The sequence below is a fragment of the Eurytemora carolleeae genome, unplaced genomic scaffold, assembly GCF_000591075.1.
Source record: "Eurytemora carolleeae unplaced genomic scaffold, Eaff_2.0 scaffold942, whole genome shotgun sequence".
In the NCBI taxonomy this organism is placed as follows: Eukaryota; Metazoa; Arthropoda; class Copepoda; order Calanoida; family Temoridae; genus Eurytemora; species Eurytemora carolleeae.
The window spans coordinates 22,146-32,518 of NW_019396830.1; the positions used below are offsets into that span (position 1 = coordinate 22,146).

General features: G+C 33.5%; 1 protein-coding gene across 1 annotated transcript in view; it reads right to left on the minus strand.

Moving 5' to 3' along the window:
- The window catches only part of LOC111709161 (syntaxin-binding protein 5), a 46,594-nt gene that overhangs the window by 1,811 nt on the left and 34,410 nt on the right, over nt 1-10,373 (minus strand). Inside the window, exons 18-27 of the mRNA XM_023482769.1 lie at nt 9,765-9,849; nt 8,923-9,020; nt 8,762-8,869; nt 6,804-6,925; nt 6,719-6,752; nt 5,720-6,052; nt 4,966-5,306; nt 3,897-4,270; nt 3,587-3,783; nt 339-503 (exon numbers count right to left, since the gene is read on the minus strand). Of these exons, the coding sequence (XP_023338537.1) occupies nt 339-503; nt 3,587-3,783; nt 3,897-4,270; nt 4,966-5,306; nt 5,720-6,052; nt 6,719-6,752; nt 6,804-6,925; nt 8,762-8,869; nt 8,923-9,020; nt 9,765-9,849 (1,857 nt within the window). The remainder of the gene's footprint in view (nt 1-338; nt 504-3,586; nt 3,784-3,896; nt 4,271-4,965; nt 5,307-5,719; nt 6,053-6,718; nt 6,753-6,803; nt 6,926-8,761; nt 8,870-8,922; nt 9,021-9,764; nt 9,850-10,373) is intronic.

Sequence of the window (10,373 nt, forward strand, 5' to 3'; positions counted from 1 at the left end):
GTAAAACAGTGGCCAGACAACTTAGTTTCCCGATATCATTAATAATTGATAAAAAAAATACATTTGTTTCCTCCATACAGGTCGTTTTTCAGTCATTGGCGCTCATATATAATTGTTTGTTATAGATGGCCCAACGAACGGCTGGACCAAATTGGCGTTTTTTTTAGAGTAACATATGTACCCGAAGGGTGTCCTAATTTATTCTATATGTAATATAAAATTTGTCACTTAGCATTTAAAAATAGACACAATAAGTTCTGATAAAATCATTCTTTCTGAATTTGTATACATAGTACACAGTTCAACATAACATCAGGATTTGTTTATGAAAAGTAAACCTGGAGATCCATGAGTTTAGCTCCAGGTATAGTTTTAGCCAGGGACGAGGAAGCTTTTCCTGAACTCTCTCCAAACAGTTCTTCTCTATCTAGAGGTTTAGGTCCTCCTCCAAATAGTCCCTTGAGGAACCCTTGTTTAGGGGCCTCCGGCATCTCTATGTTGTCCTAGAATACAGAGAGAAATTATAAAAATCAAATGTAACATTGAATTTGTAATTTTAAGTTAAAAACGAATACTAGAATTATATATAGTAACTAGGAGACTACGTTCTAAATTAAACAGGATTGGAGTAAACAACACATCCCAATCAACACTGCTATGTACGGCAGCTCCTGGCTTATCATGGCTCACAGATGGCTCATCAAAAATCCAGTTTAAAATCTCAATTTTTCTCCGGAAGTGGGGTAGGGTGGCTAGTGTGTGACACCAGTTCTCGTTAGATCACTGAAGTTAAGCACACTTGTCCACAGCCAGTAACTGGATTGGTGTCCAGACTGGTGTTCACGGGTTCGATTCCCGTACTCCACACAAACCTGTGGTTTCAAAAACATTTGAAGCCGACATCTGGCGGATGTAGGAGGACAGAGGGGAGGCTGTCAACATCTCTCGCAGCGAAAGGGTGCGTGCTTTCTACTCAACAAGAAAAAAACTCTAATTGGATTGATCCAAGTGAAAGATGATGGATGAATGTGCTGCCAGATTACAACCCCTGGTAGATCAATAAAAACCCATACAACATCAAATCTTCCCAATAGAAAAAATTCCGAGATTTGATCGTAATAACCCGATCATGTCCTGGGGACAAAACAATCTTTATTAAAAAAAACTTTCTCCGTAAAACCATACAAACGTTCTTAAGATTTTTCTTTGCAACCTGATGATGTAGACCTGAGATATTTTAAACTTAGATTATTTGAAGTAACAGAATTTACTATTTAAAATATCGTAGACGATAGGGAGGAAGGTCAGCCACAACAATTTCTCGTTCTAGCCACCTCGGAATCCTTCGATTATTATGTGTTTTAGAGTTTCCAATTCTCGATGATAAAACTATTTTTTAAAAATCTGGCCAAGTTAGGGTATAAAATATTTTTAGACTAAAGTATTGCAATAATTACATCATGCTGAAATGTTCAAACCGTTGAGAATAATGTCAAATTTTACTTAGGTAAAACTCATATATATTATTGCTTTTGTACTATTACAAACTTCTCCCAACATGCCAAGTTTTTCTACATCCTAATAAATAATAATTACCAACCAAACTTTTACCTAACCATTCTTCCTCTTGAAAAGATTTGATCTCTTTTCCCAATCTGCTTTGCCTACTACCAATTAGTTATTATCTTACTTATACCTTATTCTCAATTATCCAAACTTCTTAAATCTTCCTTATATAATTCCATATTCATTGGATCCATTCCCAATTGTTTTGGAATCCATTTCTATTATAGTTCATAATTCACCTAACTTATTCCCAATCAATTCTACTCCAAAGTCTATTATTTTATCCCAACTGTTCATGGATTTTAGACTCCCAACTTAGGTTTCCTAGATCCTTTTGTTTATCTTCATTCTTAATTTAAATATTTCCTTGTCCAAATCTTATGATCATTAGTTTGTAAATGAGAACTTAAATAAGAAAATGTTCAAGGTATTGTCGCTAAGACACATGACAAAGATGATGGTTTTAAGGTTTCACTTCAGTTTAATTAACACTGTTTTAACACTTATAATACACCCTGTAGCTAGATAAAGAATTTTTTTCAACTCTCTTTTAATTACTGAACCTCTTTTGTAGTTACCCCCCCCCCCCTACTTATCCTAAATGTTCTTCCAGCTATGAGAATCGAACTGGTATCTTTAGATATTTGGTTTTGTATTGGTATTTACATAGGTTGGACAAACCAGGCTTACAGGGGTGTTTACATCCTAAAATCCAAGAATAAAAGGTGTGCAGTGTTTATATTGTTTATTTTATGTTGTGCTAATATTATTGTTTGACAAGATCAACACTTTTGAATGTTGAATTCTTAATGATGATCAACCTTAGTTAAAAACCAGGCTTCAAGCAATCTACCTGGATGATATTCAAGTCAGTTGGAATGTGACGTTTACAGAGAGATCGAGGATTTATTCCTCCTATTCGGATCAAAGCTATAAGATTTGCCTCAGCTAGCAAAGTATTTTTAATTGCTCTAACCTAAATCTTATATAGACATATTTTAATAATACAAACACTATCGATAATTGTATTCATTATAATTGATAGCAGATAGAGTTGAGAGAGATTAGAAGTTCATTCAACCAAGTGCAGGCCGCCTTTTATAAAATATACCGCGGCAAGAAATATCTAACTACCGCTCACATAATGGCTAACCTTCGTGATAAAAATAAAATGGCAAAATATTTGGCATATCTCTGCCTATCATTTTCCAGATAGAACCACCCGGAAAAAATCTATGGTTTTCACGATAAATAACAAAAATGATTAAGTTCTATTTAAACTCGGAATTATTTGCGGCATTCTACACCAGGAATATCTGAAAATGCACGAAATAAAGGTGAACATTTGTGGGGACATTAAACGTGAAAATTTTAATTCAATTGAAACATTTTATTGGATTTACAAAAATTCAATATTTCATTTATTTCTTGACGAGGCCTGATTCTTAAAAAATAGTTTTATCTAGAAGGATTAAACACTTAAAAAAATAATATTGGAAGGAAGAGGATTTCGAGGTGGCTCGGACGAGAAAAATGAGGAGAATGTGACTCGGTCGAAAAATTGGTTTGGTTGGCCTTCCTCCCCTCCGTAGACCACGACATTGGGTTGCAAAGATAAGAGAAATCAAAAATCAGAATTTGCTGGAAAAAAGTACCAGTGTACACTTCTGTTCAATGATTATTATTATTTTTTATTAAACATCCCGAAAAATGCATGATTAGTACCTCTTAATTATTACGTAAAATCTAGATAGTTGTCTAGTTATTTCTAATTTGCCGTTGTAATTTGTATGTGTTGTTTGTATTTTGTAATGTATAATTTATAATTTTTAACGTTTAATGTGTAATTTGTAATGTGAAATTTGTAATTTTTTATATTATTTGTAACTCGTAACGTATAATTTGTAATTTGTAATGTGTAATTTGTAATTTGTTATTTGTAATTTATAATTTGATATTTGTAACAATCAACTACGAGACAAAGTACCATGCAACTATCAAAAGAATAATCCCGACTAACCTGGAAAAGTTTACCACAGGTTTCTCTGTGTGACTTGATAGACTCGGCATTAACGCTAAATTTCTGAATTTGGTTTGGGTTGGTGAAATATACTCCATTCCCTCCAGTGGAAAATCTCAGGGTCCTGGATATCCTCGGAGAGTTGACAGACACCAGATTGCTCTCTATCATAGGACGGAGAGATGGGAGAGAGAATCCTGAATATTTGACAAATTTACAATATTTTAAGAATTTTGAATTTTTTCTCAAAAATCTCAATTTGATTCTAAATTTTAAATTGTTTAAAATATTTTTTCGGTAATTTCATTACCTTTGATTCCTCCGTCGGATGTAAATATAAGAATAAGAGGAGACATTTTAGCTCCGCCCCAGCTTAGTATAGAACTACGAATACCAGTCACACCCTCGGAGAACATGGAGCTAGCCGTCAATCTTTGGCTTGGGAGGGCAAACACTGACACGCCCTTCTCCGTACACACTGCTAGAACCTGCTGATCTCCCTGAGGCGTGGCTTGAGGTGTGGCTGGAGCTCCTTGTCCTGCCCTACTGGTGTGCCGGATACCCTGAGGAGGATCAGGACGATCCATCAAGGAGAAGGATGAGTCTAAGAGTCCCATCTCTAGTACTGCAGACCGTAGCTTGAGCAGAGAACAACTTGGAGATACTATCACAGGGTCACTCTCTCTACAATATTCATACTAATTAATAAATTGATTAGTTCCTATCTATATACAATATACAATATACAATATTACATATACTTTTACCATCCTGGCCCCTATTTTCCCAACCTGACCGATTTATCAAATTTTGGTATCCCCCTTTCCTTCGCGGTATACTCATGTCCCTCCCTAACCATTTAACCATTTATGCCTATCCTTTAATCTTGACCTCTACTTTCCATCCTAACCTGACCTGATATATCCTGTCACATCCTGGTCTATCTAGTCCGATTCTAACCAATTCTGTTCCTTCCTTACCTACCCTGTCCTATAATAACAAGTTCCGTCAGATATTGAACTTTGTAATCCCATATGTTACCATCCTGTTAAATTCTGTCTCATCCTAATGTATCTTCGTTGTTCATTCAAATGCCTATCCTGTCTTCTAATACTTTCCGATCTGATTTTATAGTTACAAATTCTGACCACCCGGCCCGTATATACATATATCATATAAAACTTTCTGAAAAAAAATTCAAATGTTAATGTATAAAAAACATTGTTTAATCTTTCCCTCGGTTTTACTTTGATCCCGTCGTCTTGACAAATCCAATATCTTTGAGGTTAGGATAATCCCACAACCATGTTGCTTTAGTCAGAAAAGAAAATATCTTTTTTAAATAAGAAAAATAATATTCACAACTTTAAAAAACTAACCTAAGTTCTCCAGTCTCTGGTAGCTGAATAACAATGATAAGAATAGAACCCAGGGATGTCCCGATGAAGAGACATGAAGAAAGTTCGAAATCTAAACGGTTGGGGAAGGATGTCCCAAAGTGGAGAGCAGTAACTCCTTCCCCCTCCACAATCTGATCCATGCTTCCAACACTTGAGCTCCTAGATTTACTCAAACTATTCTCCTCAGCTGAACTACCCGTCCCGGCTTTTTGTAGAGGACGAGGACGATTTTTGGCTTTAACTCCGGTACTCAGGGTTACATTCAGGTTCTCCTTCGGGGTTCCATTCTCTTCTGTCTTCTCATCTTTCTTCTCCTCGTCCTAGTTAATATTTACACAGTTAAATCAAATCAAATCAAATCAAATCAAATCAAATCAAATCAAATCAAATCAAATCAAATCAAATCAAATCAAATCAAATCAAATCAAACCTAAATCAAATCAAATCAAATCAAATCTAATCAAGGGAAATTAAATCGAATCAAATTAGCTCTAAGGGTGACCTCCTCCCACTCTCAAACCCCAAATGCTTTTACTAAAATTAGGTCTGAGGCATCATAAGTAGTAATGGATTGATATTTTTATGTCAATGTTTGAGATTTACTCATCAAATTAATTAAATGTACAATTTTGATAATTATAGCATAAAAAAGGCTAATACATACATACAAACAACACTATTTTTGCATGAAAAACATATTTCCTAAGAGATTTAAAATATCCAAATTTAGTACCTTTGATTTAGTTACTTGTGAATAATTACTGAGGTCAACCTTCACAATGACGTCATCAGATGGGCTGGCCGGCAGCAGGCGTGGAGAACGCGGCATGCGCTGATATGGGTCGTTACTCCCGTACAGATCAGCAGTACCCATGTTTAATAAACATTTCTGCTGGATAAAGTCGACAATAACCAGTCCAGATCCGTTCCCATAGGCAAGGAGTCCGAATACAGGGTTCAGGGTGAGGCAGGAGATAGGAGAAGGGGGCTCTGTGTTTACCCAAGGGGTGAGACAGGTTAGCTCTGGTTGGTATCCAGCAGGTTTCTTTAACTGACCAGCCCGAACCTAAATGTTAAATGAAATTAGAAAATATTTAAACTGCGACGTAAATTGTTAATTTACTCTCTACGAGGAAATATTTAATTAAAAATATTTGGTCCAAATATGACTTTTAATTCTATTGCGTATTGTGATTTTTTCCGTTTTTAAGAAGATGATTTATGGATTCAAGAAGATTAAATCACAATAAGAAAGAAAATTAGGAGAATGAATGAATGAATGAATGAATGAATGAATGAATGAATGAATTGGAAACTGGTATCTATTTATTGACAATAATAGATAAGGATAGAAAGATGTAGAAAAGTATAATCTGTAGAATATGTCTACGTAGAGTGATGAAAAGTATAAAAATGTAGAATGTCTACCTTGAGTGGTGAAAAGTATAAAAATACAGAATGTCTACTTTGAGTGATGAAAAGTGTAAAAATGTAGAATGTCTATCTTGAGTGATGAAACGTATAAAAATGTAGAATGTCTATCTTGAGTGATGAAAAGTGTAAAAATGTAGAATGTCTATCTTGAGTGATGAAAAGTATAAAAATGTAGAATATCTATCTTGAGTTATGAAAAGTATAAAAATGTAGAATATCTATCTTGAGTTATGAAAAGTATAAAAATGCAGAATGTCTACTTAGCGTGATGAAAAGTATAAAAATGCAGAATGTCTACCTTGAGTGGTGAAAAGTATAAAAATGCAGAATGTCTACCTTGAGTGATGAAAAGTATAAAATAACAAAAACAAGAAAATTAATACTTATAATTAAATGATTTTTGCATAAAGACAAGAAGAATTCTTTTCACCTCATAAATGATTGGTATTTCTAGGCAAGCCACCTCTCCAACTCCATCCTTTTTACCGAATTTAAACAGGATAACCTACAAAATAGAAGTAATTCAGAAATTAGAACTAATAACATAATCTTGTCATTGAAGAAAGCGAAGTAGAACAGAGTTTTCTTAAACATAATAATTTTAAACTCCAGACCCAGGAGCTTCCATTGCCTTAACTTTCCAGAGGGGGGGGGCTATCTTATGCAGTCCGAAGGTATAAAATGAATTCCTATTTGATATCCTGTGGAAGTGTATCCTGAAAAGAGAACTAAAATTCAGGGATCAAACACATATCAAGTAAACTAAAAAGTTGTTTTACTGGATGCGAAATCAAGCGTTGAAGATTCCCGCTACTTCCCACACAAATTTCTACTACTGTACATTGTCCAATATATGTAAATATTTAAGCATGAATATCCTATTGTCCAATATATGTAAATATTTAAGCATGAATATCATATTGTCCAAAGTCTAATATGAAAGTGTAAGCTAGACAAAATTACATTTAACAAAATGAATTTACAGAAAATGAATGAAAAAGAAAAAAACATATGATTGTTTCCAAGTAATATATTAAAACTTCTATTTTTATTCTTAATTATTCTTCGTATTTGATTCATTTTCTTCATGAAATACAAATAATCATCAATATAATTCATTTTTCTCTTTAATAATCTTTATTCTTCTTAATATAAGTTTTTGAACACTATTACAAATTCCAAGTGCTTGTCACCCCTCTGTATAGATCCAAATATTCAAGGGACTGGAGGCTTAATGTCAAGCTGCTGTTAATTTAAAAAAATTGATATTAGCTTTCTGGAATATTTTCATTCAACTGGGGTTGCACAGTTTTTGACACAAGGGATGCAATCTTGAAATTATTTTGCTTGATTAATAAAAAGTTTTTACTACACATACAAAATTGTAAGAAATGAATTGAGTGTTTGCCACATTCTCTTATTTTTGAATCCCTAATTTTTACAATTAGATTTCTTAAACCTTCGATATTTCAAACTAAAAATTCTGGTAGATCAAGTATTGCAAGTTTGAAATGTCAAACATTTACACAATCAGGTTGTAACAATTCAAGGATTAGAAAATTTATGTTTGTTGCGCTCAATTACTTTTAGTGTAGATTTTTGAATTTTTGTTTTCTTTAGCAAAATATTAACCTTCATAATTGATGTTTCTTTTTTATATAATTTTTTAAATTGATTTGTTTTGTATAACAAGTATTCACAAATGTCAGTTTGTATAATATGTACGTTTTCTATTATAATTGTGTGAAGAAATTTTCGCCTGCGACGCCCCTTTTTTACACAAAGTGCACCTTCCTTTCCAAATCCTAGTTACGGGTCTGCATTGGACGAGTTGGACATAAAAATGTGAAAAGTCAGCTGCATTGAGTTCAAACTGTACGCTAGCGTACACTCGGCAGTTTTTAGGTAATTTGAACACGATTCCCTTCTACAAAATCACCTTTAAACCGGGAAAACAGTGGACAAAAATTAAGAAAAGTTGTTTTCTACTTCCAAAGTATGCAGTAGTATGTTGGAAGTTAAAAGTTAAATCAGACTTCTAGGAACGTTCTAATTTCACAATTCAGTACCGGAAATATTTAGGTCTAGAGCAAAGCTTCATAATAAAGAACCATAAAAATTAGTTTTTTTTTGTAATATATCTTTGTATCCCTGTATAAGATGAATGTTGTGAAGCTACTCCTAAGAGGGGACGGGGAGGAAATTCAAAATGTGGTGAACCCTCTGTTCCACGCTCAGAAGATACCTTAATAAAAAAATAATAATAATAATAATAATAATAATAATAATAGATGGTGAATAGCACCATACCCCTCCCCTGTAAACGCCCCTGTCTAAGTACCTGTGCAGTTTGACCGGCAACTAGGAGCTGCTTGCAGTCCTGTGAGAGCACAATACCAGTGATTGCGTATGGGTCTTCCTCCAGTACATCTACCTTACCGTTCTTATTCTATAAAAACATTTTAAATCAAATCTTTAAAGCTAATTTTATTTAAAACTGACCTTTTCAAAAAGTTTTTGTGTTCTAAGCCTACATAGGGCCTGCATACAGTTACTGCTTGCATCCCAGAACCTAACTGAACCATCAGCATGCCCAGTTACTGAAAACATGGTTTATTAAAGGGATTGTTCAGACAGTAAAGAGAATGAATGACCATATTACAAACCGTTATTTGACAAAAAAAAACGAGAAAAAAAGGATATTTAAAAACGAAAGGTTTGGTGATTAATGTCTCTAAGAAAAATCTAAAACAAATTTTTAACAAGGTAAGATGATGTTCCATTTTTTTCTGCAAAAAGCTTCAAAAACACCATAACTCATAAAAAAATACCACTCAAACAAAAACATACCTAAAGACGTATATCCAATACTTATAATTTCTATTTGTAAAAATTATCATATGAAATATGAATTAATTGAAAAACAACATGTTCTATAAGGTAATAATCTTATAGTTGCAGGAACTTTAAATGTAAGGAAAAAGTGGTTAAGGGTAACCCTGTAAAATCAGGTTATTTTGATCGGCCCAGAGTCTAAATTTTCTTATTCAAATTGATAAATCACCAGATCGTTATTTCTTTTCCTAAAATTGGATTAGGAGTTCGCTAAATAATGATGGATTAGTTAACCATTAATTAACTATGGATTAATTACTTTATAGATTCCAGATCAGGACTGTCTCTGATGGATACTAATGATAAAAGAGTCAACTTAATAAAGATTAATGAGCGGCAGCTTTCATGAGAAGAATATGTAGGATAAAAAGGGAAACAAAATAATTTATCTTGGATTTTCGGTAACTTTATTTATTGGTTTTAAAAATTGATATTTATAAAATGTTTACCTACGAGTTCAAAATGTGAGATCCCTCCGTCCTTTCCAGTTTCTACTCCACCAGATACAGGCCATTCTCTACCTGACCATCCAGCCTAAATATTTATATACTTCCTGATCATCCAGCCTAAATATTTATATACTTCCTGATCATCCAGTCTAAATATTTATGTACTTCCTGACCATCCAGCCTAAATATTAATGTACTTCCTGACCATCTAGCCTAAATATTTATATACTTCCTGATCATCCAGCCTAAATATTTATTCTTCCTGATCATCCAGCCTAAACATTTATATACTTCCTGATCATCCAGCCTAAACATTTATTCTTCCTGATCCTCCAGCCTAAACATTTATTCTTCCTGATCATATATATTTAGTCTAAATCTAAATACTTATACTTCCAAACCATCCAGTAAAGTAAATTTTTTTGAATTTATGTACAGGGTGTCCCAAAAAACATGGGAATTCAGTGACGAATTCGATATCGTCTTTTCAAATAATTCTTTGATTTAGTATAGTGATACCTAATGAGAAAGCTATAATCTGTACGAGTTTCGTCTGCTATGTTCACATTTTGTTTGTTTATGTTTTGACTGCATACGGTTGTACTTAGT